The sequence below is a fragment of the Aptenodytes patagonicus genome, chromosome 1 (genome assembly GCF_965638725.1).
Source record: "Aptenodytes patagonicus chromosome 1, bAptPat1.pri.cur, whole genome shotgun sequence".
Classification (NCBI taxonomy): Eukaryota; Metazoa; Chordata; class Aves; order Sphenisciformes; family Spheniscidae; genus Aptenodytes; species Aptenodytes patagonicus.
Window position 1 is genome coordinate 59476398 of NC_134949.1, and position 25008 is coordinate 59501405.

At 49.6% G+C, this 25008-nt stretch overlaps 1 protein-coding gene across 1 annotated transcript in view; it reads left to right on the forward strand.

The window, feature by feature from the left end:
- MYH9 (myosin heavy chain 9) overlaps nt 1-8024 on the forward strand; it is a 72544-nt gene extending 64520 nt beyond the window's left edge. Inside the window, exons 31-41 of the mRNA XM_076338513.1 lie at nt 35-283; nt 780-992; nt 1706-1918; nt 2274-2435; nt 3133-3261; nt 3607-3695; nt 3891-4014; nt 5105-5313; nt 5738-5846; nt 6163-6335; nt 6509-8024. Of these exons, the coding sequence (XP_076194628.1) occupies nt 35-283; nt 780-992; nt 1706-1918; nt 2274-2435; nt 3133-3261; nt 3607-3695; nt 3891-4014; nt 5105-5313; nt 5738-5846; nt 6163-6335; nt 6509-6626 (1788 nt within the window). The 3' untranslated portion in view covers nt 6627-8024. The remainder of the gene's footprint in view (nt 1-34; nt 284-779; nt 993-1705; nt 1919-2273; nt 2436-3132; nt 3262-3606; nt 3696-3890; nt 4015-5104; nt 5314-5737; nt 5847-6162; nt 6336-6508) is intronic.
- Nucleotides 8025-25008: the final 16984 nt, after the last annotated feature.

A 25008-nucleotide genomic window follows, 5' to 3' on the forward strand; every position in this document is an offset into this window, starting at 1 on the left:
CGTGGCTTCATGTGCGATCTTTTCTGTCCTTCAGGCAATAGATGCAAAGAAGAAGATGGATGATGGTCTGGGCTGCCTTGAGTCAGCAGAGGAAGCAAGGAAGAAGCTGCAGAAGGACTGGGAGGGCTTGAGCCAGCGTTATGAAGAGAAGACAGCTGCATATGACAAGCTGGAAAAAACAAAGACCCGCCTGCAGCAAGAGCTGGATGACCTCACCGTGGACCTCGATCATCAGCGGCAGACCGTTTCCAACCTAGAGAAGAAGCAGAAGAAGTTTGATCAGGTATGACTTCAGTCACTGGGCATTCAGTAGATGCATCCTATTGACAGGTCTGCCTTAAGAATATCTAAGCAACGCTGCTTGGAGAATGCATATTTATTTCTGAACTAAGGCATAGCATATAGAGTGGAGAAATAAGCTTTCATAGAATTAAATTAATTCTGTTCCATGCATAAGAAGTTTAGTGATGCTCCTTTTCCCAAAGGGATAACATTTATATCAGGACCAAGATGAAGTTCAATGTGTTGTTTGAAGATCATCTTTGAGAGGAAGTTGGAAATAATAGGTTGAAGGCCTAGGGAATCAGAAGTTTGTTCATTTGGGGTCAGCACAGTTATGAAAGGTGGGATGGCATGCTTCATTCTTTGAAGCTGCATTTTCTTGGTTCCTTCTCTCCGTGGCAGAACACTATTAAGAAGGCACTAACGAAAAGATGCACGTTTACCTTGTTAGAAAATTGTCAGTAATTTCGCAGAATAGTGATGCTGTGCTCTTGTAGCTATTGGCAGAGGAGAAAAACATCTCTGCCAAGTACGCAGAAGAACGGGACCGTGCTGAGGCAGAAGCCCGTGAGAAGGAGACCAAGGCACTCTCCCTGGCCAGAGCCCTGGAAGAAGCCATAGAGCAGAAAGCTGAGCTGGAACGAATTAATAAGCAGTTCCGTGCAGAGATGGAAGACCTGATGAGTTCAAAGGATGATGTTGGGAAAAGTGTAAGTATGAAGTTAAAATATCTGGGCAAGAAATGTCACACAGGTGATACTGTTAGTTTAATACTGCAGAAAGCTTATGCTAGTGTGATGAACACAGAGGAACGTAGTAGAGAATACTGGCCATATCGTGAACTTGTGAATGTCATGTTTGTATTACATTAATAAGTGAGAAAGATGGGTTGGAAGAGCCTGGAAATGACCCAAATGAGGTAGTGGAAAACTGACAATTAACTAGTATCGTTGTGGCAGAGATGAAGGTATGATGTGAGCCTGATATGTAAAATACAGGGATTAGCCAGGCAATGGAAGACAGTAACCCCAATATTTCAAGACAAAAAATGTTATGATAAGCAGGAAGGAAAAGAAAAAATTCGGAGGCTAAAAAATTTTTCTTGAATTCTGTCAGAACCTGAGGTGTCCAGCTCTGATAAGTCTGCAGTAGGTCAGGACTGGGCTAACAAATGCTTTTCTCTTTCTCCCCACCACCACACATACATGACCAGAACTAATAGGCAATTGTGGTTCGTACTGGCAGCTTGCAGGTATGCGAGCAGCTGGCTTTGAGGGGTATCTCTGCCCTAATACAAGGGACAGATGCAGTGTTCTTGTAACATGTCTTACGTGAGTGGCTCTTCTTAGACTTTTTTGCAGACAATTTCACCTATCCTAAGAGCATTCTTTGAGGAAACCTCACGTGTGGTACTGTGCTGTAGGTCCATGAGCTGGAGAAGGCTAAGCGAGCCCTGGAGCAGCAGGTGGAGGAGATGAAGACACAGCTGGAAGAGCTGGAGGATGAACTGCAGGCCACAGAGGATGCCAAACTGCGGCTAGAAGTGAACCAACAGGCCATGAAGGCACAGTTTGACCGGGACCTCCAGGGTCGTGATGAACAGAATGAAGAGAAGAAGAAACAGCTGATTAGACAAGTAAGAATTGCTCTGTAAATCCTGAAAGTGTTCCGTACACAAAGGCACTTGTGTCCAAAGATGGTTAGACAGACACTGCCAATCCACAGATTCTTGTTAATGGTAACTCTCCAGGCAGCGCTGCAAAGCTGTGAGAGACTTTCCCCGTTGTGTGTGTGATTGTTCAAACAGCCTTTGTCTGTCAAAGGAACCCATGTAGCTTTATTAGTGAGGAATGTTAGCCCCATTCCCCTGCCAGGAAGAATGAAAACAAGTCACATGTTTGCACTTACGTACAGTTTGAAAGGGGGATGTGAAAATTAGCTGCTGGGAAATTAAGGAGCTGAAATGATGATGCCTGTATTTCTCTATACAGGTGCGGGAGATGGAGGTGGAATTGGAAGATGAACGAAAACAGCGCTCCATTGCTGTGGCTGCCAGGAAGAAGCTAGAGATGGATCTGAAGGATTTGGAAAGCCATATAGACACTGCTAACAAGAACCGTGAAGAAGCCATCAAGCAGCTCCGCAAACTGCAGGTGAGACACTGCAACTGTTTTAGCTGTCAGTGTAGAGAATTTACCCAGGGAAATGGGATACAAGATTTCACCTCATGAGAACCATGCATCAGTGTCACAAGAGCAGCAGAACCTTGTAGCATTTTACCGTGAAAGATTTATTGGCATTTCAGATATTCTTCTAACCCTGATCTGCCTGTTTAACTCCCTGGGAGACAAGCTGTAGGGAAAGTCCACTCTAGTGCCTGCCTCATGTCAGTGTTTTTGGAAAGGCTTGTGGAGCTGCAAAGCTGGAGGGACTTAAATATCATTTAGGCCTTCTCCTGCCCCAAGACAGTTCTGTTATGCTTTTGTAATTCCTACAGGCATTTGTCTGATCTGTTCTTCGGAAAAACTCCAAATCCTCCCTAGACTGTCCATTCCATTGCTTCACTAGAAAGCTTCCTGTACCCTCCCTTCCCCCCCTCCCTGTATCTGACAAGATTTTATTTTTTTCTGCAATTCAAGCAGTTCTGTTTGCTTCCATTACTACTTCTCCTTGTTACTTGGGAAATGGGAAAAGGATGATTCTGTTTGTTTTTACAGCAGCCTTTTTGGTAGCTGAAGATTAATGAATCCCTGTTTCCGTTTTCCCTCCACGTTTCCAGTAACACAGACAAACCCAATTTGTTAATGTGGATGCTCTGAAATGCATCCTTTTTTTGTTCTCCCTTTTCAGGCACAAATGAAGGATTACATGCGGGAGCTGGAGGACACACGTACTTCCAGAGAAGAGATCTTGGCACAGGCCAAAGAAAATGAGAAGAAGTTGAAGAGCATGGAGGCAGAGATGATTCAATTGCAGGAGGTAATGGAATATGCATGCAAGTCAAGGGTGTTCGTTTGTTTTCTTTGGCCAAGAACTAAGTGTAGCAGTCTAAGCTTGAGTGGTTATTTCTTTTCTTTTGTACTTTTTGCTTTGCTCAAATACGAAGTCCACTTCAAAATGCAGAATTTGGCCCTTTCTTGACAGCTGTGATAGGCATGTGCAAAACAAAGGAAGCTGTGGGGTGGGTGGGGAACAGACCATGTCTTATAATTAAGTCTGGATCTAACTAGAGACCATACCACCCAGTACTGTAACTACTTTTTTCTATGCTGCATTAATTGGTAGCTTCCCATTGGATCACTGACCGTCTCGTTTTCATTCCAGGAACTTGCAGCTGCTGAGCGTGCCAAGCGCCAGGCCCAGCAAGAAAGGGATGAGCTGGCTGATGAGATTGCCAACAACAGTGGTAAAGGGTGAGTAATGTTCCCTGTGTAAGGGTGGAGGAGCTGGTTTGAGAAAACAGTTTGCAGGCTGTTATTTTTTTGTAGACTGCACTGTATCCCCTCTGCTTTTGAAAGACTGAGCTTATTTTGTAAAACTAGAAGAGGTGAATTTTCACCAAGGGATTAATGCCACCAACACTGCTTTAATGATTCTGTGTCCTATAGAGCACTGGCCATGGAGGAAAAGAGACGCCTGGAGGCCCGGATAGCTCAGCTGGAGGAGGAGTTAGAAGAAGAACAGGGCAACACAGAGATAATCAATGACCGGCTCAAGAAGGCAAATCTTCAGGTACCTCTTCAGGCTGCATGTGCCAGTAGGGGTTCTCTAGTCTGTGTAAACTGTCAAGCTGCACTCTGAGTAATGCCAGCTGCTGCTTTGTGTACAGTACAGGCCCTCAGAAGTCTGTATATACAAGCAAGATGAAACACCTGAATACCACAATACAGAAAAAAGGGTGGGCAGTCAGAGCTGACGTTAACTCACTGTTTCTGATCATTTAAAACATTGAGTAGCTGGAACAATCTCCCAAGTTTATTAAAAAAAACAAACACAACAACAACTCCCAGTCCCTTTTTGCTGTATTAAGGAATTATGAGAAAGGTGATCTGTAGCGAGCTGCTCCAACTTGTCATGCTGAACAGTGCCACAATGTGTTTGGAAAATGACTTTTCTGCCAGTCTTATGCTGCTTCAAATGGGCTAACCATATGGAATTTGTTAGGCTGCTATAGAAACCATAATCTTAATCTGTCTGTTCTCTGCCATGTTTTATCTGCCCAACTTTGAGAGTCAAGCATGTTGTTTTCTTAGCGCTCCAAAGGCAAGGAGCTAGGCTGATGGTTTTCCAAACGGCTTGTTCACTCTGGTGGATGAGAGCATAGTTCTCTACTTGGTTGACTGTCAGCCAGAGCCCTGGCTTGGAAGTGGAGTGAGTTCTTGCCCTTTAGCCTTTGAAAGTCAGTATTTTTAAGCTGTTTCTTTGTAGTGGAAGTAGACAGACAGCAAATAAATGATAAATTAGTAAAGCACATGTATTGGATCCACTTGCCTCAGGATTTTTGTAATTCACTAAGGCTGATAATTACTGTGTTAAGTGCCAAACCATGGCCTTCACCCAGACAGCATTGTATGTGATTGGCAAATTTAGCCCTAAGAGGAGGTTGATAAACCTGTTATTCAAGGAATTACTTTGAAAATCTGGGTAAACTAAGATACTTTGAGAAGTGCCCTGCCTACAGACAGCTCCCTCTGCATCTGAGTTATTCCAGGTATTCAGCTCACCCTGAGGGTCATTTTTCTTTGTGTGTCAGCATGTGTCTGAGAAATAAATCAGCCTTTCAGGCTGGAGCGCTCGATATGCTGAGTACTTCTTTCTGCAGATTGATCAGATGAATGCCGACCTGAATGCTGAGCGTAGCAACGCACAGAAGAATGAGAACGCTCGCCAGCAGATGGAGCGCCAGAACAAGGAGCTTAAGCTTAAACTGCAGGAGATGGAGAGTGCAGTGAAGTCAAAGTACAAGGCTACCATCACGGCCTTGGAAGCAAAGATAGTGCAGCTGGAAGAGCAGTTGGACATGGAGACAAAGTATGTCCTAGTAGAAACTGTCTTACAAGCTTCCACCCACTCTGGCATTTTAAGCTCTTCTGAACAAATTCTGATTTGTCTGAGTGAGGGCTCCATCCTAGGTATACTGGGTAGAACAGATGTAAGATCTTGACAAACCTTCCTTGTTTTTCACTGTAGAGACTTCTAGCTTCTTCCAGACTTAACCACTCCTAAAACTGCAGCTGTGATACACTTGCTGTCCCTCTGTAGCTTCAGGAAGGGTCATCTGTGTGACATCAATGCCTTTTGGTCATTTCTGGGAAACATTGCCTCCCATCCCTTTTTTTCTAAGTTAGGAGGATTTTTGCTATCTTCCTTGTTTCTAACTTGCCCAAGTCAGGTCATCTTGTTGGGGACAACGGGAGATAAGCTCTTGTCTGAGCATCGCTGTATTTCTGTGTAGGGAGCGCCAGGCTGCCAGCAAGCAGGTGCGCCGTGCCGAGAAGAAGCTGAAAGATATCTTGCTGCAGGTGGATGATGAGAGGCGTAATGCTGAGCAATTCAAAGATCAGGTGCGTATAGTTACCTGCAGCATTGGCAAGTCTTCTGGTGGGAGGATTTCCCTTCTATGACCAAGGCATCATCTGCATGTAAGAGGGGTCTAGCGTTAACCTTCCTATAGATTTCTCTTCTTTTCCCTCACTGTGATAATTACAAGATGACACAGATGAAAATGTAATACTTTTAAGGAAAAGCTTGGAGCTGTCAAGTCCTAGGCAGCTCCCTTCAGAGAGGGAAGAGGGGCCTTTGGAAACCCTGCTTTTTGCTGCTCTAACTACTGTGCTGTAACTCTGGGGAAACACTGATCTCTTTCCCGTACATGCTCAGGCGGACAAGGCGAACATGCGCTTGAAGCAGCTGAAACGCCAGCTTGAGGAAGCAGAAGAGGAGGCCCAGCGAGCCAATGCATCCCGTAGGAAGCTCCAGCGTGAGCTGGAGGATGCCACTGAAACAGCTGATGCAATGAATAGAGAAGTCAGCTCCCTGAAGAGCAAACTCAGGTAAGGCGGAGCATTTGGTACAATACCTTGGCCGCCAGACCAGCATAGCCTTGCTGTAACTGCCCACAGCAAACAGCGTGGCCAGGTACTTCCTTACCTCTTTCCAAAGCCTGCCCTGTCTCATGAGTTTAGTGAAACCTTGTGTTACTGACGTACTGTCCATTCTTCCCTAGGCGCGGGGACCTGCCGTTTGTCGTGACACGTCGAATTGTCAGGAAGGGTGCAGGAGAGTGCTCCGATGAGGAAGTGGACGGCAAGGCAGATGCTGGTGATGCCAAAGCTACTGAATAAGTCCTCCCATTTGACCCAGGTTACACCTGATGGAGTGACCCATCCACCCTCCCCTCTTCCATTGGACTTTCAGCAAACCCTCTCCTCCTGAACTGGCTGGGGATCTGCAGAGCAAGCCCAGCTCTGTGTGTCTGGAGCTATCGGGCATCTGTGTTCCTAGTTTCCTCCTCTTTCCAGTTTCCTAATCCTCTTTGTATTTAATGCCAAAGAGTCAGGGCTCTGAAATCTGACCAGCAGTTTGGCCACTACAAAGGCCTATAGAACTGTCCGTGCCATGTCTGCTGGTGAATCCTTACGCAGTTTGGAGGGAGTGGGGTTAGGGAAAGATTATTTTTGCTGTAAATCTCCTTTTGTCTTCGATTCTAGCTGCAGGGAAGCTCCTTCCTGTATTCTTTCCCCTCCCTCTTTGTTTGCTTTCGGCAATCATGTTCAGTGACCTCAGACTTCTGCCTCTTTTAATCTGCCCACCCACATGGTTTGGGAGCAGTTTCAGGAAAAACGGTGTGCTTTGACCATGGCAATTTGCCCTTTCTTCTTTCATATGTTTCCAGGGAGGGGTGAAGAGGGAAGCTCCTCTCAGGACCAGTTACCTGGAGGACTTGCCAAAGTTGTCTTTTTTTTTTTTCCCTCCTCTTATTTTTACTGTCTGGACAGATCTCTGAAGTGCAATGATGTCCTGTTAGTGTCTCTGCCTCTGAGCGGTTTCATCTAAGGTAGCGTGGACCAGTAGTTAATGACAGGCTGGGGAAACAGAACAATGTCCTTGTGCTTGTCTGAGAATCTCTGGGGGACCAAATATATTTAATGGTAATAGACAGAATCTAGGGGAATTTAATAGGGTAGTGGGCAGAGGGTGGGGATAAGGGGAGGGAAATCCTTCTTTTATTGACATGTCCAAGCCTCTTGCACCTGCTCTGTAACCAGGGGTTGGGATTAGTTATTGTGCACCATTGACTAAGAGTATATTAAAAACCCTTTAATCTGCACAGATATATGTAAGGCCTTTGTATCTCTCGTAATAAGTAATTAAGAAAAAAATAAAGGTCTTTATCACTGCCTTTCTATTGGGACCATGGTTATATATAGATAGTCTTTACTTTTCTACACCGTACACTGGTTGCTGGATTTACCTGTATTCTTAACCATATTGTATATGCTGCATTTAGACCTACTTATGAGCGAAGTAAAAATAATTAAATATGAAGCGCCATACTGTATGCCTGAAGCGCTCTAAATGCAGGAGCCTCGTGTCCCAATTGCTGTCACAAAAAAATTTAAATTTTTTTTATATAATAAAAGTGCCTTAGCATGTGCCTCAGCTGTGTGTCACCACTACAGTCAGTAATGGTTTACTGGTGCTCCACTGATGTTACCAATAAAGATTATCCATGTGCTGCAGTCTCTGTGCGTGTGTTGCCGTTCCCTCCTTCCCTAGGTGCAGTGAAGACCATATGCGTCACCTCCAGAGGTAGCGGCTGTGGTGTCAGAGCATCGGCCTGTCCTCTCAGCAGTGCTGCAGACCTCCCCTGACGCTGAGTGACTCTCCGTAGCTGACATCAGGTGTCGCAGTACCCTCCGTGTGTTACTGGGGCAGCTGGCAGCGGCCAACACTGGGGGTTTCGGAGGAAGATAATGCACCTTGTTTGTGTGCTTCCAGAGAGTTACCTATTCAAAACACAAGGCTGTGAATTTGAGCCAAACTAGTTCTGTTCTTGGCCTGAAGATGGTATTTCTGAGTCAGTAACTAACAACTGTGCAAACAAACTCTCTTCTTCACTTTTCTTTCCAGTCTCTGGAGTCACTGGAAAGTGAGGTTAGTGGAGGAGGTGATAGATGTCTAGAAGTCTGTTTTATCAATGGATTATCAAAATTGCCTTTCACTCATCTTCCAGCTTGTCCCCAGAAAATCTACTTTTTGTTACTAGAACAAAAGTTCTTTTTGCTAGAAGTTAAGGAACTTGTGGCTCTATTCATCTTCTGGTCCGTGGCCCCTCAAACTGCCCCAGGTGCTCAGGTATTCTGGTGCTACAGCCATGGCATAAAAAGCCAGAGCGTGACACCAGCACCTGATAATTGTAACCTGGTCCCTTTCATCCTGTGTTGGCAGAGTTTTAAACCTTGATGAGAAAGTCTGAGTTAGAAGTTGCAGTTGAGGCTGGGTCAGACCCTGGGTGGAAGTGATGGGGAAGGAAGTGCTGGTGTTCACCACGAGGGGTACGGTGCAGCCGGCAAGTGCTGCTGCCAAGGCCAGCGCTGGCAAACAAGGAGCAGGGAGGGTGCAGCTTACAGTGAACTCAGGGGAGCACGCGTGTCTACCGCTCCCAAAGGGTGGAATTTCTGTCTGAGCAAATGTTGAGAGGGGAAAAAGTCTTCTCATTAAGAAACTTAACTGTAGGTAGAAGGAGGGAAAATAAAAAAAGGTGGGGGGCTGTGCAGAAGGAGGAGGCATGAAGATTCACCATGCCCTGCTGCGCGTGTGGGTGTAGTCACATTAAGGGGTCAGTGTGAGCGTGAACAGCTTTTGATGTTATGTTACACAGGCTGCAGCTTTTACAAGCCTGAATAGGGATTAACGTGTAAAGGGACGGAAGTGTGTTCATGGTGCGTGGAATACGGGCACTGTGGTGCTGATGTCTTGCATATACGTTGTTAAAAACAGGACTGGAGTTACTCTCATCTGGGAGTTTACAGGTTCAGATACTTCAGTCTTTTTCCAAAGTGTTTTGCAGAAACATGCAGGGTATCTTTGTGAACAGCATGCCCTTTAAATTACATTGAAATTGCTTTCCCATCATAGGATCATCTTGAACTAAGGCCAGCTGGCCAGGCACTGCCGTGATACAGAGCAGAACTGCCCCAACACCTGTGTGCTGGCGGCATGCTGACCCTTTTAAGCTCAGGCTGCTTTTTGTGCCCTCTGCCTTGCTGCCTGTGAGCCAGTGTACTGCTTGGATGCTGCTCCGTCCTGTGCAAGATGGAAAGACACTTGCGTCTTTTTTTCCACTGGCACAGTACTTTTCCTTCAACTTTCCACCTTTTTGTGCACCCCATGAAAGGGCAGAAATTAGTCTCCCACAATTAGTTGCTCTGTGGATCTGCAGAGCCGCTAAATGCCTCACACAGGTTTTCCTGAGATTTTTGGGATGGTCCGAGTAGGTAAGTGGTTACAAATGCTGTAATAAGCAAGAGTGGAAAAGAGATTGAACTGGGACCTCATCTGCAGGCCCTGCGAAAGAGTTGTTCCTGGAAGTCGGTGCCGGAGCTCTGTTTGTTGCCTGCATGATCCAACCTCAGGGCTGATCCCAGCAGGCATTGGAACGGCCTGAATGAGAGGGGGCATGTGGACATAGTTTCAGAAGAGGCAAGGGATGGTGGTAAAGTTGATTTCAAACATTCCTGTCCCTGCACCGGGCTGTTGTGCTGGCACAAAGGATCTGTAAACCGTATCTTTAACTATAATAAACCTGGATAAAGTAAAATAATAAATTGTGGGTTACAATGCAGGTTACAGCGGGGCCCTCGCAGGCTGTTGTAACAGCAGAACCGAGGGGCAGAACAATTAGCCCTGTCAGCCTCAGGGAGAAGGAGGTAAATCACTAAACCTGCCGCATCTAGTCCTGCTGCAGAGAGCCTTCCTGCACGGAGAGCAGCTGGGCGCTCGCCTTGTTCCTGCTACAGCTTCCCCCAGGGCAAAGTGAAGACAGTGGCCATTAGAGCCAGTTCCAGCTGGGTTCCCGGGCTGCAGCAGCAGTGACCTGCCAGGTTTAGGATTTAGCCCTCTTCTATTTCCTCCCCAAACTGTCTCAAGTACCGGTTTAATGTAGGTGGAGAATCACTTTGTCAAAGCCCAGGGTGCAGATTAAATGGCACAGGAGGAAGGGAGCTATGGTGGAAAACTGCAGCCTTCCCTGCCTGGAGGGAGACGTGGGTGAGGGAGGCCTCAGAACAGTGGGTTGAGTGTTCTGAAACTGAAATGCAGGCTGCTGCGGGCCAACTAGAGATCAGCGAGCAACAGGCCCCGGGGCATTTAAAGCATTAATTGGCCTGTGCTGTCCAGGAGCATCCATCCGTGCAGATGCACAGCCTGGCTCATGGCACTTGGAGCAGGGAGGAAGCTCTGGGGCTGGCGTGGGTCCCCCATCCTGGCTGGGTACAGGGCTGGGCTCCCTATCCTGGAAGCCCAGCCCAGTCCTGAGAGCCGCTCAGCCTGTTCTGGAGATGCCTTGTCCCAACGCTGCTGGCAAGATCCCAGCTGCGTTGCCTTCCCTGAAGAGCCCAGATCCAAACTTTGCCAGAGGCATGTCCTTTTAAACTTTGTCTCCAAGCACAGCTGGAGACAATATTCCTAGTTCCAGGACAGATAGCTAATACTAGGACAGATAGCTAATACTAGGAGATAACTGTTTGCTGTCCGTCTGGACCTATTTCTTTCCTTCCTCTGATGTCAGCAGTGGGAGCGAAAGCAGAAGGAAAAGGAGAAAAAAAACCCCAAACCCTCCAGTCCTAAATTTGTGACTCTCATATCCTTGCTACCATTTTGAGCCAGCGTGGCTAAGCAAAACAAACAGCTGAGCAGCAGTGTAGGAAGATGAAAAGAAAAACGTGAAACGTCTTGAGCGATGATGGTCTGGCACGTCAGAGGAGTCACCTCCCTGCGGTGGGGCAGCCTCCCTCACAGAGACTGGGGAGGGCTGGCCTACGGTGCTTTCAATTCGGGTACAATGTGCAGAGAAGGGCACTTAAAAGTCAGTTGGGTAAAAGTACAGTCACTCTTCGGACTGGGCGATCACTTGGTTGTGCAAGAGGAGCATTTAAGGCAGGCTGCCTTCTCCGCTCACCTACGGCAGCCGAGGACGCATGCAGGCAGCAGAAGTCTGTGGGACGTGGTGCTGCCTGGGTGCACGCGTGCCCCCTGGGAGAGGTCTGCCCTGGAGGTTTCGCTGCTGCTGAGCTCCCCAGCCCTGCGGAAGGATGAGGGAGGAAATGGAGAACTGATGATGATGGAGTAGCTGGCCTCACAATCCGTGTTACTCGTAATGTTGTTGTGAGCTGCTAATTAATCTGGAATTATACTGTGAATGGCTTCATTCACTACAGCCTTAATTGACTTTTGATGGAAATTGTGTGGAACCTCATGGAAGAGGGTGTTATGGTAGGGTGTATCACTCAGGATAAATGGATCGCTTCCTTAGGCTCCTTTTTAGGAGAGAAGCCATCACTCAAATCCCTGACCTTGTGGAAGGCCAGGCTAAAGTGGGGCTCTGGGGCCAGAAAAAGTCTCACTGGGGACAAAGTACTAGTGGAGGGGGCTGGTGGTGGTCAGCTGAGAGATTTGCCTAGAAGCAGCGAGATGCTGAACCATATAGCCAAGAGCTGCGCTGACCAGCCAGCCCCGTGAGGCAGCCTACACCAGCTTTGTGGGTGAAGTGATGACTTGATGGGGGGGGGAGGGGGGGAAGGGAACAAAATAAACAACCCTTGGAGCTGTGATCAAAGAAATTTGCTTCCTGCTCTTCACTCCCGCTGTATCCAGGGAAACATCTCCCTGTGTTGCCTTAGAAAGAAACAGCATCGCGCCAGAGCCGAGCCCACCTTTCACTTTTCCTCCTCCAAACTCCTGGCACTGAGCGCTCCTGGTGCGGCAGCAAGGGAAGCATCCTTCCTCCTAGCCTGGGTACGAAGGCACTGAGACAGCCCAGGCTCTTCCCTCCCACACCCCTTTTCGCAATCCTGGACTGTCCCCGGGGCTTGAGAGGACCCTGGCAAAATCTCCCAGCCCTGCAGGCTGCTGGATGGATGCAGCCTCCGCAGGCTGCCCCGTGGCCTTCAGGCATGTGTCGAAAGCTTCTTGTTTCATTTCCTTCTCAACACTTCCCCACTGGGGGCTGAGAGGGGCATGGGGGCTGCGTGCACCGTGCCTGTACTGCCAAATTCATCCTGGGTTGGAGCTGGCTCTTTCAAACCCTGTTTCTGCCTCCCAAAACCTCCCCTGCAGCCAGTGCAGGTGCAAGGAGCTCACCTCTGGGGGAGAGACCGGCTCCGGTCTCAGGCAAGGCTCTTGGCTTGCATAAGAAGTGCTAATGTTGTCGCTAGAAACTGCAGCAGGCTTTGAAGCAGAGGTATTGGCACAGCCAAAAAAGGTTTTAACGAGGTAACACGCAGCCCAATTTGCTGTGCAGGCTTTTGATCCTTTCTGCTGTCGATGTAATTGCGTGCCACGCAGCTCACAGCTTGCCGGCTCATCGTTTTCGGAAGCATGAGGCACCCAGCTGTCTCGCCCTGATGTGTCCTTTTGGGTAAGGCACGGATAAAGCTCTTGATCGTCTTTTGTTTGAAGCCCGGCTCACCATTTCCCTCTCACCTGGCAAGTTTCTTGGAGGTGACTTCAAGGACATGGCTTATGCTCCAGCGAGGATCTGTGGATTTGTGACTGACGTAAATTTTCAGATTATGTGCATCATTTTCCAGTTCAATTATAAATGCAAGACGGGGAAAAAAATTGAATAAAAAGAAAAAGCTTTGTGGATATAGAAGCTTCTTTATTTAAAAAGTGGTTAAGGAACTGGGGGAAGACCTTTCTGTGAATGCTTTTTTTTTCCTCTTTGGTCAAAATGTAGCTTTTTACTCAAAAGGTTCTAATATACAGATTTTTTGGAGGCTATTTTGTTCTTACCCTGTTTCCCTATTCGAAGTACACTAAGATGGCATTTAGGGACATGGTTTAGTGGTGGACTTGGCAGCATTAGGTTAACGGTTGGACTCAATGATCTTAAAGATCTCTTCCAACCTAAATGATTCTGTAAGTCTACGATTCTATGATCTGCAGTTAAGAAACTGCGGTGGGACCCCACACGAGGAAAGGTGCCGGGTTTGTGCTGTCCATGTTTGCTCAGGCCCTTGCTGCGAAGCTGAAGGGAGTTTATCTGCACCACATCCCCTCTCCTTTGCTAAGGGAAGTGCTCACCTCTCTGCTGCGGCCAGGGAGTTCGGTTCAGAGGAGAGACGGCCAGGGCAGCCACCAGGCCTGTTCCACTGGAGGGTAACGTACAGCATCTCTACAGCATAGGAGGAAATCTACTCCGAGAGTAAAGCCTCACCTACCCCAGAGATCGTTTGCCTGCACCGCTTCCCTGGGCAGGTGGTGAGAAAACCAGAGCTGTTTGAATAGACAAACTGGTGGAGTGGCTGGGGACAAGCGCCTGAATTTGCAGGGCTGACTGGTACAGGGAACCATCAGAAGCGTCAGGACACAGATGGGACCAGCGCAGGCGCTCCAGCGGCTGAGGATGCGGTGCCACGTGCAGCGTGGCCTGCAGGGCTGGTCCTTCCCTCAGAGGGTGTAGCACGGCCCCGGCATAGCTCTGGGGAGACACTGAGGACAAGCAAAGCCTGGCACCGTGTCCCTGTGAAGAGACCTGACTCATTTGCTTCGGGCAGCAGATGAACAAGTGTTAGGGAGAAAATCATGGAGCGGGACCGGATTGCAGCTTCTCTGTGGCTCCTCTCTCATAACCCAGGAGCAAAGAGGCATGTGATAGAGAGAGGAGGTGGGCACCCACTGCACGGACATGGGGCATGGCATGGGTGGAGCTGCATCCAGGATTATCGTGCAGGATTCTCTGGACATAGCCTCTCTCCAAAGCCACATTTCAAGGTCTTGGTCCCCTGGGTGGACAGAGCAGCTGTTCCCTGCTCTGCTGTCCAGACTCTGACAGAGCAGTCCCCCAGAATCTTCCCTCAGCATCCCCCCAGCACCTCTATGAGTTGTGCTACAGGATGCCTGCTCTCTGCAGGGCCGCAGTACTTATGGGCCGCCCAGCTGGAGAGGCTTCCTCATGACACCGCCACGAACTATTAAAAGCTGCAAGACGATTAAAATAAGCTGTCACGGGATGATCATACCAAACAAAAAGCATGAGCAGGACTCCTTCGTCTCCTAGGAAAGATAATCATAGAATAGTTTGGGTTGGAAGGGACCACTAAAGGTCATCTAGTCCAACCCCCCTGCCGTGGGCAGGGACATCTTCAACTAGATCAGGTTGCTCAGAGCCCCGTCCAACCTGACCTGGAATGTTTCCAGGGATGGGGCAGCCACCACCTCTCTGGGCAACCTGTGCCAGTGTTTCACCACCCTCAGCGTAAAAAATTTTTTCCTTATATCTAGTCTATATCTACCCCCCTTTAGTTTAAAGCCATTCCCCCTTGTCCCGTTGCAACAGGCCCTGCTAAAAAGTTTGTCGACATCTTTCTTATAAGCCCCCTTTAAGTACTGATAGGCTGCAATAAGGTCTCCCCAAAGCCTTCTCTTCTCTAGGCTGAACAACCCCAACCCTCTCAGCCTTTCTTCATAGGAGAGGTGTTCCAGCCCCCTGATCATTTTCGTGGCCCTCCTCTGGACCCGCTCCAACAGGTCTGTGTCTTTCTTATGCTGAGGGCTCCAGAGCTGGACGCAGTCCTCCAGGTGGGGTCTCAGCAGAGCAGAGTAGAGGGGCAGAATCACCTCCCTCGACCTGCTGGCCACGCTGCTTTTGATGCAGCCCAGGATACAATTGGCTTTCTGGGCTGCGAGCGCACATTGCTGGCTCATGTCCAGCTTTTCATCCAGCAGTACCCCCAAGTCCTTCTCAGCAGGGCTGCTCTCAATCCCTTCATCCCCCAGCCTGTATTGATACCGGGGGTTGCCCCCACCCAGCTGCAGGACCTTGCACTTGGCCTTGTTGAACCTCATGAGGTTCACATGGGCCCACTTCTGGAGCTTGGCCAGGTCCCTCTGGATGGCATCCCGTCCCTCTGGCGTGTCGACCGCACCACTCAGCTTGGTGTCATCTGCAAACTTGCTGAGGGTGCACTCGATCCCACTGTCTATGTCACTGATGAAGATATTAAACAGTACCGGTCCCAATACGGACCCCTGCAGGACGCCACTCGTCACCAACCTCCATCTGGACATTGAGCCGTTGACCACTACCCTCTGGATGCAACCATCTAACCAATTCCTCACCCACCGGACAGTCCACCCATCAAATCCATACCTCTCCAGTTTAGAGGGAAGGATGTTGTGGGGGACCGTGTCAAAGGCCTTACAGAGGTCCAGATAGACGACATCTGTAGCCCTTCCTGTGTCCACTGATGTAGTCACTCCATCATAGAAGGCCACTAGGTTAGTCAGGCAGGACTTGCCCTTGGTGAAGCCATGCTGGCTGTCTCGAATCACCTCCCTGTCCTCCATGTGCCTTAGCATAGTTCCAGGAGGATCTGTTCCAGGATCTTCCCAGGCACAGAGGTGAGGCTGACTGGCCTGTAGTTCCCCAGGTCTTCCTTACTTCCCTTTTTAAAAATGGGGGTTATGTTTCCCCTTTTCCAGTCAGTGGGAACTTCACCGGACTGCCATGACTTCTCAAATACGATGGATAGTGGCTTAGCAACTTCATCCGCCAGTTCCTTCAGGACCTGCGGATGGATCTCATCGGGTCCCATGGACTTGTGCACCTTCAGGTGCCTTAGATGGTCTTGAACCTGATCTTCTCCCACAGTGGGTGGCTCTTCATTCTCCCAGTCCCCGCCTTTGCCTTCTGCAGCTTGGGCAGTGAGGCTCGAGCACTTGCCGGTGAAGACCGAGGCGAAAAAGTCATTGAGTACCTCCGCCTTCTCTGTGTCCCGGGTAACCAGGTCTCCTGTTTTGTTCTGGAGAGGATCCACATTTTCCCTAGTCTTCCTTTTACCCCCGACGTACCTATAGAAGCTTTTCTTGTTGCCCTTGATGTCCCTGGCCAGATTTCATTCTATCAGGGCTTTAGCTTTCCTGCCCTGATCCCTGGCTGCTCGGACAATTTCTCTGTATTCCTCCCAGGCTACCTGTCCTTGCTTCCACCCTCTGTAGGCTTCCTTTTTGTGTTGGAGTTTGTCCAGGACCTCCTTGTTCATCCGCGCAGGCCTCCTGGCGTTTTTGCCTGACTTCCTCTTTGTTGGGATGCATCGCTCCTGAGCTTGGAGGAGGTGATCCCTGAATATTACCCAGCTTTCTTGGGCCCCTCTTCCCTCCAGGGCTTTGTCCCATGGCACTCTGCCAAGCAGATCCGTGAAGAGGCCAGAGTCTGCTCTCCTGAAGGCCAGGGTAGTGAGCTTGCTGTGCGCCCTCCTCGGTGCCCTAAGGATCTGGAACTCCACCATTTCGTGGTCACTGCAGCCCAGGCTGCCCTTGAGCTTCACATTCCCCACCAGCCACCCCTTGTTGGTGAGAACGAGGTCCAGCATAGCACCTCTCCTCGTTGGCTCCTCTACCACTTGGAGAAGGAAGCTGTCATCGACACATTCTAGGAACCTCTTCGATTGCTTATGCCCTGCCGTGTTGTCCCTCCAACAGATATCGGGGTGGTTGAAGTCCCCCATGAGGACCAGGGCTTGTGAGCGTGAGGCTGCTCCAATCTGTCTATAGAGGGCCTCATCCACTCTGTCTTGCTGGTTGGGTGGCCTGTAGCAGACCCCCACCGTAATGTCACCTGTCCCTGCCCTCCCTTTAATCCTGACCCACAAGCTCTTGGTCAGCTCCTCATCCATCCCCAGGCAGAGCTCCATGCACTCCAGCCGGTCATTGACATAGAGGGCGACACCCCCTCCTCGTCTCCCCTGCCTGTCCTTCCTAAAGAGCCTGTATCCCTCCATCCCAACACTCCAATCACAGGAGCCATCCCACCACGTCTCCACGATGCCAATAAGGTCATAGCCGCAGGCGTGCGCACGTCTCTAACTCCTCTTGTTTATTCCCCATGCTACGTGCGTTTGCACAGAGGCATTTAAGTTGGGCCCCCGATGAAGCTGTCTTGCTGGCTGGAGTTCCTTTGTGCGGCTCTTCAGGTGCTCTCCTGCTGACCTGTGTTCCTTCTCCAGGCTCTGGGCATCTATCGCTGGCCCTGGCATCAAACTGGTAGGAGTGGGATGGATTGAGGTTCCCCTCCCCCGGCAACTTTAGTTTAAAGCCCTCTTCACCAGCTTGGCAAGCCTTATAATCTATATTTGCAGGCAAGGGAGATGCCCTGAAGTTGGAGGCGGTTGGGCAATGCTGGTAGGAGGCTCCCCAGACCCACTTCTCCATCGGCAAGCAGTGCGTGGGCAGGAGCACTGCTGTGGGCAGCTGACTCTGGTTTCCCACATCAAACAAAGCCTTTCCTGACCGCTGGGGCAGAGAAAGGAAACACCCCGCAGCAGGCACCGCGGCAGGAAGAGCCAGGGCTGGAAAGGCCGGTGCTTTCCTCCCGGCCATGGCAGAGCCGTGGCTGTGCTGTGAGAGATGCCTGGGTAGGAGCCCATGGGGCACGTCTCTGCCGCGGTCCGGCTTGCCGGGGCGCAGGGCTGAGCCCTGTGCTGGCGTCTCTGGGGTAAGTGTTTCAGAGGCAGGAAACCCTCCTGCCCGGCTCTTGCAGGGTCAGGCATATACGCCGCAAAGGGTGCGACACAACTTCGGCCATGCTTCCCGATATTCCCTGCAGCAGGCGAAGCATGGGGCTGAGGTCTGCCATTTGGCCGGGTGCCTGGCCGAGTCCCTCCCAGCACTAACAGACCCGCAGGCCATGCTTGCGCCCTGCTCATGCACTTTCTCTGGGCTCAAGTTGAACTTGGAACAGCCCAGTCCCACCAAAGCAGAGCGCGCTCCCTCTGAGTTGTAGCGGGCTGGTAGGACTTTCACCCGCCCCGGGGCCGACCAGAAGAGCCCACACAGCTCCCTTCTGCACTCAGTTTCCTCCAGCACAGGTTAGAGACTCCCTGACATCCCTCCAGCTGGTCCCAGTAACCCTCCTGCCTGCCCAACAGGGCCCTTGCCTCTATGTAGGCAGGTAACCCCCCTACTGCTACTAAAAATGAGGCACTTAGGCTCTTGTTTAGGCTGGGGGTAAAGGCTTCATTGCAACCACCCAAGTACCTTCACCGGGATGACCACAGCCACCACGTTCCCAGGTCTGCCAGCTCTGGGTCACTCCTCGCTCATCGGAAACTGGGCTCCCGTCTGCGCATGGAGCGGGGCGAACCCGTCGTGTTTGAGTCGCCAGGTGAGAGCAAACCAAGCAGCAGCGATGGGTTGCACAGACGGTAAAATTATGTTTTGACATAATTTGTTCCCTTTGCCTGCTTAGCTTTTAGTTGCTGCCTTTTCTTCTCCCTGGTTGCAGCCGGCACAGCCCTTCTCGCTAACCAGGGCAGCTACTGCGCCAGGATAGTGATTGCTCCCTCATGTTTTTGATGCTACTGCTTTCTGGTTTTGCTGAGCAGCAAATAGATAAAATACTTACTCTCTTTCTCTTTCTCTTTCTCTTTCTCTTTCTCTTTTTCTCTCTCCACAAATGCTTTGATGTCAGAGCCAGTCATAGCACATTTCACGGAAAATAAGAAACGCTCGTGGCAATTCCTGCTCTGCAATTTGAACTTCTGTCCTCTTCAAAAAAAAAAAAGAGAGACAAACATTGATGGGAGAAAGACCAGTGGTGAAAATCTAAAACCTGCCTTTAGAGAATGCTCACACCCATGTCTGCAGCTGGGCATAGGCTTATGCAGAAGCTGTCAGGTAAAATTTGGGGACGTGTGGATCTAGTAGGGTACTACTGCTAAATTACAGCCTTAGAGGATGACTTGGAAATTGTGGATGGAGAATACCGGCTGTGACTGATGGACTGGGATGCGTTTAAAAATTATCTCAGAGAACTAATGAAGAATGGTTTCAGCTGAAGAAACTTCTCACGGGTTGAAAACTGGAGGAAGGGGATGAATTATCAACGATACAGCAGGCGAAAAGGGGTCGCCTTATTTATTTCCGAATCACAGCGAGACGCGATGTGTACTTACCTGTGTTGATTATGAGCCCCGCTGAGCTTGATTATAATCTGCTCTCCCAAGCGGGCGTGCTGTGCTCGGCGGCGCAGAGGAAGTGCAAAAGGAATTTGTCTGTGCCAGGATGAAATGTGATTACCGGCTGCATGCTGCAGCGGGGGCTTGTTTCTGAGGGTCGGGGATCCCACGCCTCTCAGCTAGCCTATGAGTGCTAAAGCACACGGGGGAAGTTTATTACAGCTGGTAATTTTTTTGGACCTGTTTCTGACTGGTTTGGTGCCGTGACACCTAAGCTGGCATTTCGTCACAGCACAGAGCCGATAGCGTGAGGTGATCTTCTTCAAAACCAAGCAACGGCTTGATAATAGCTTTATATTAAATGGAGAGCCTTGCTATAAACTAATTCTAAAGCAGCCACCCTGCAGAAGTAGAGCAGCTGAAAACCACTTTAACAGTGGTTTTAGTTGGAGCTCGAGCAATTTAGGAAAGGGATTACCTGGCGTGATGTCTGTGCTAGCAGGGGTCTGGGCTCAGTGACAGAGGAGGGCCACAGGCAGCTCGAGCAGGGATTTTGGGTATGCCGCGGAGGGATTTTGGGTACACTGCAGAGACCTCGGTGGGTGCTGGGGAAGAAGAGGGCTGAGGGGAGGCAGAGCAGCGAGCCCTCAGCTTGTAGGCTCATGCTCCCAGTAGCTCTGGAGCCTTCAACGAGGTTTTGGCAGCGGAGGGGTGAGTTCGTGCCTGTTCATGATCATGAACCTCTGGCTCTCGTTTCTCCTCGTCTCCTTTCCCCTACTAATGGCTCCCAAGGGAAAGTTCCTGCTGCAGAAAAGGGGAGGAAAAAAAAAAACCCACAAAAGCGGCGGGCTGAGGGATGCAGGGGGGGAAGCAACCTCCAAGGGGCCAGCCCACTGGAGCAGACGCAGGGATGTTGGCGAGGGAGTTGCGGTGGGGGTGGACACCCCCCACCCCTCCATGCATCCAGGCTTGGGTTCCCAGCGGTCCAGGCCAGCGGGGAGCTGCACAGGAGGGTTCAAGTCGAGGACATGCCCCCAAATCCCCAGCAACCTTCTAACAGCGGGAGCCCAGGGGCTCCCTTGGGACCCATCGTCCAGCACTGTGCGTGGTGGCAGGGGGCCAGAGCATCCCCCTCCAGGGAGGATGGGCAGCCGGAGGAGACGGAGGCCCTGGGAGAGGCACCAGTGAGGGGCGAGCAGCTTGTGTGCACAAAGCAGCCCCTGAGTAGGCAACAGCAGTGCTGAGGCTTTCTTAAAGCCGTATGTGTGTGCACGTGGGTGTTTGTGTATGCATACATGTACATATAAGCTTATACATGGGTGTATACAGATGCACGTATGTAAGTTTGCATTAAGTAGAATGTGGATGTTATCCAGGGTAAAGTCCATTACACAAATATTGTAATTAACCTCTAAATACATACTGCAAACTGAGGAAACTCAGTGTTGAGGTCAAATACAAAGTGTATTTGGTAAGTGTATTAGGGTAAGAGATGTACAGCTGCGGCAACCAAACAGGCTGATGGCTGGAGAACGGGAATCAAGGGGAGAAAAAGATACTGCGACTTTAAAAATCAGTGTAAGCAAGTCCGGGAGATAAAACTAAAGCGACTCCTCCAGAATGACATGGTTATAGCCTGGTACGACAATTGCATTTATTTAGGTGCCCTACCTGTGCATTCCCACTGCTGAAGAATATGCTCAGATTGCCTCCAGCTTTCCCCTTTGCCCTAAATTGCCTGAATTTATAGCACGTACTTGGGAGACTATGGCAATTGCCCCATTCCGTATTTAACCCATGTTACCCAAACCACCTTAACTCCATCTGAGTACAACTTGTGTGAAGATAAGTGGTATTAATAAAGCCTGAGGCGAGCCTCGGGAAGGAGCGTGGCCAGCACGGCGGCGGTAATCCTGAGTCATACAGCCGATTTCTGGGTCAGCCAGACCCTACAGCGCAGGGCTGGTGTCCCTGGCCAGCTCCAGTGTCACTCAGGCAGGGATTCCACCACGGTTTTATCATCTGCTTCGCGGGGCTGTGGATATCCCCTTCTGAATTTTGCATGGGCTGGTAACGTTTTATTTTGGTTTGAGTTTGTAGCCCTGCTCGCCTTCCAAATGGCGGTTCAGCAGGCAGGAATAGGAGAAGGGGCTGGAAAACATGACTAAATATGGCTGTGTTTCTGATTGCTACAGACCGTGGGATTAGCGGCCCCTTCTTGCCAGCAGCCACAGCTGAAGTTCCCAAGGTTTGAGGAGCACCGAGAAGAGCTGCAGTCCAGCCCTCCCCCCCCCCTTTTTTTTTCTTTTTTTTTGTTTTGTTTTCCACAGAGAAATCTGCAACCTATTGTCTGGGTTAGCAAACTTGGCACCCTCCAGCCGCCTATAACATTGCATTAGGCCTTCATATTTCCTGTAGTGGATTATGTGGTGTTTGGATTTTGGATGATTCCGGGAGAGAGGGTTAGCCTTTTTTTCAGTTGAGGCTACAAATTGCATTTGAAATAATTTCATTTTCTTGGAGATAAGAGAGCACTGGCAATTGGCAGGGCAGATGGACATGTTCCGAGACAGATGTAGACAGCTTCCCCTGCCTGCAGCTTGCACAGCCGCGCCGGCCGTGCACGCAAGGCACAGCCCTGATTCAGCCTGGCACCAGAGTACTCGCCTTGTCCAGAAGCGTGTCAATAACCTCATTGATTGCAATGATATTTCTCGTGCTTAAAGTTAAGCAAGTGCTTAAATGTCACGCTGAATCACAAGGAAAGGATTTCTTCGCGCTCTCGCAGAGTCAGTTCTCTTGACCTAGCTGGCTCTGTGTTCGTGCACGCATCGGGCTTTTAGGCGAACTCTTAGTATTTATGCAGATGTAGCACGTACGGGGGATTTTCTTTACAAACTGGGGTTTGCCTAACTTTGAAAATATCCTCTTGGCTCGTATGTAGAGTATTGTGCTTTATTGCCATTTTCTAACTTGGATCTGAAGCCAAAGAGGCAGTAACTATTTCTAGAGTGGAGAAATCACACAAAAAAAAGAAGTATGTTTTCAAATCTTATTTGAAATGTGTGCTGTATCAGCCACAAATAGCATCGTGAAAGGGTAAAATCAGATTGCAAGTGCTTATCGGTACGATGTTATCATAAATTCACATAGCACTTTTCTGTGCAAGGGAAAACTGATAATCTTTTGCAGCAAACATACAATCCAAGGGCACGATTTTGTGATCATATTTATATGAGTAAGTAGTATGCATCTCATAGTCCCTCTGATACGAATGCTGGACTACTGAATAGCCAGCAGGTGGAGTCATCTATAATGTATCTGTTGTGATCTGGAAAGTTGAATAAGTATGACTGGACACATGGAAATTTCAGTTGAAAGTTGAGACCAAGGAAAATATGAGGAATGGAACTGGAAAACTCTGCGAGCGTGGAGGACACAAAGAGCTAAAACTTTAGCAGCAAGAGGAGGGGCCTGCAAAATGTTTGGAATAGCGAAAAGCTGGAGCAATCCTGGAAACACTCCTGTGGCTTGGATCCCGAGGCGTAATTCATGCTGTTGTAATTCGCACAGATGGCGGCCGTCTCAAGGGAAGGCTCGAACAGCTGGGAAACATCAGGGTGTGGGCCTGCTTCAACCGCACACCCTTTCTTTATCCCTGCATCAGTCACAGAAGTGAAAGGTGATACAGGGATCGCTGTAGAAAATATCTGCAAGCTATTCTCTGCCCTGGGAGATGGCTCCTCTTGCTAGTTGAGTCGTGTTAAGGACCAGCTTAGTTTGGCATTTTGTGTATAACAATGCACTTTCAGATGCTTTTCAATAAACCGATTAGGGAGAAAGAATCAGCCTTGACTCCAGAGATCAGCCATGTAGTAAATTGAGTTGTAGCTAAGGGGCCCTAATAAACAGGGTGCTTCGCTGAAAACGTACAGGAGTTATGTGATAACACCTGTTCTGTTCGCATGATGTGCCCAGCCACCACAGCGGGCGTTTTGCTTTGTCCTTCGCTCCGTCTGCCTGTTACACGGGGAATGAACGCTGCCTCCGGCGCGGCATTTGCCCTTCTCGAGCTGCGCAGCCTCCAGCCTATTTGGAAACAAGCAGTTGCAAATAACGATTCGTACCGTCTGTCTGGGTGCCCGTGTAGGCTGAGTAATAACGTCATGGCCACTCGGCTGCTGCAGACTGGTGTCTGAGAGAGGAGAGGGTGGCACAGCCCTGAGGTGCTTCAGAGACACAGCCAGGGATGTATTTATGCAGGGGCTGTAGCTCCAGCGAGGCTACCGGAGGACTGCATCAACAGCCGTCACTGCTGGCCCATTGACACAGACTCCAGCCTCCAACAACCTCTGGTTCACTCATGACAGGCAGCCGAGGGGAGTAAATGCCAGGTATTTCCCTGCTTCTTGATCTCTGGCACCCAGACGGTGGGGGAAAGCCAATGTTTGGGTTTTTTTCTGGTCTGCGTCCCCATGCACTCCCTGTGGTACCTCCGTGGGTCACGCTATTTATCTTGAGCCGGTCAGCCCCACTGTCTCAACAGAAAAGCAAAAGAGCTTTCATTTCCCAGACATGCTCTTCACACAGTTTCCTATTATTGTATGTTTTGGGGATACGTTGGGAGGCCCCTTCATACTAGAAGTGCTGAAGGGCCTACTTTATTCCCCACCCTTCCAGGCATAAGCAGTGCAGGCAGATGGCATTTTTATGCTAGCTGCATATATGCAGATAACTGCATCTGCACTGCAGGTGTCATACTGCTTTAGCAGCATCGGTATACCTGAAACGGCACAACTTTTGTACACAATGATACCCCACAGACCAAGCAGCAATTAGCAACGATAAATGCGCTGCAGCTATGTTTGAAGCCAGCAGGAAAATGAGTCGGGAAAGTTTTGCTCTGAGCTCTCTGGTTGATTCCCAGCTGTTGACATTGCTGCTTTGCCGGAGCACCGAGGTGCTCGGTGGCATTTGCCGAAGACAGGTGTCCTCGTTTCAAGAAGCGGCACTGGGAAAAGACCAGGTGCATTGTGCATGTTGACCCACTGACTGACAGCTGCCAGCACCCCTGCGTCAGAGTGACATATTGATATTGGCCTCCTGCCACTGCTTGGGGACTGGCATCCTTCCGGCAGACCGTTTAAGTCAGGTGACAAGCTCTTTGCATTTTGTTGACTTAGGTTATGTATTTTTGGCTGTGTGCTAATCGGTGACAAGAAAAGGCAGCTTCTGTTAATAAAATTTTGTAGCAAAGAGCTGGCCCGAGATAAGCAAGGAGAAACATTTACCCACGCTTGTCGCTACGGAAAGCCCCATCACCGCTTCCTGCGAAACCAGGACCAAAGTGCAGGCTGAAACTTTACCTTGGCGGCACTTCATTACCTGTGGGGGTACTGCTGTCAGGAGGAAGAGCATTTGGCTCTGGGAGCTTGGCTGGTAGGATAGAAACAGCAGGAATGAGCACGGTGGGGCAAGCCACGAAACCTCCCCTGACCCGCTTAGCAGAGAGACCGAATCCACTGGGAAGGAGAGGGGCAAAGCT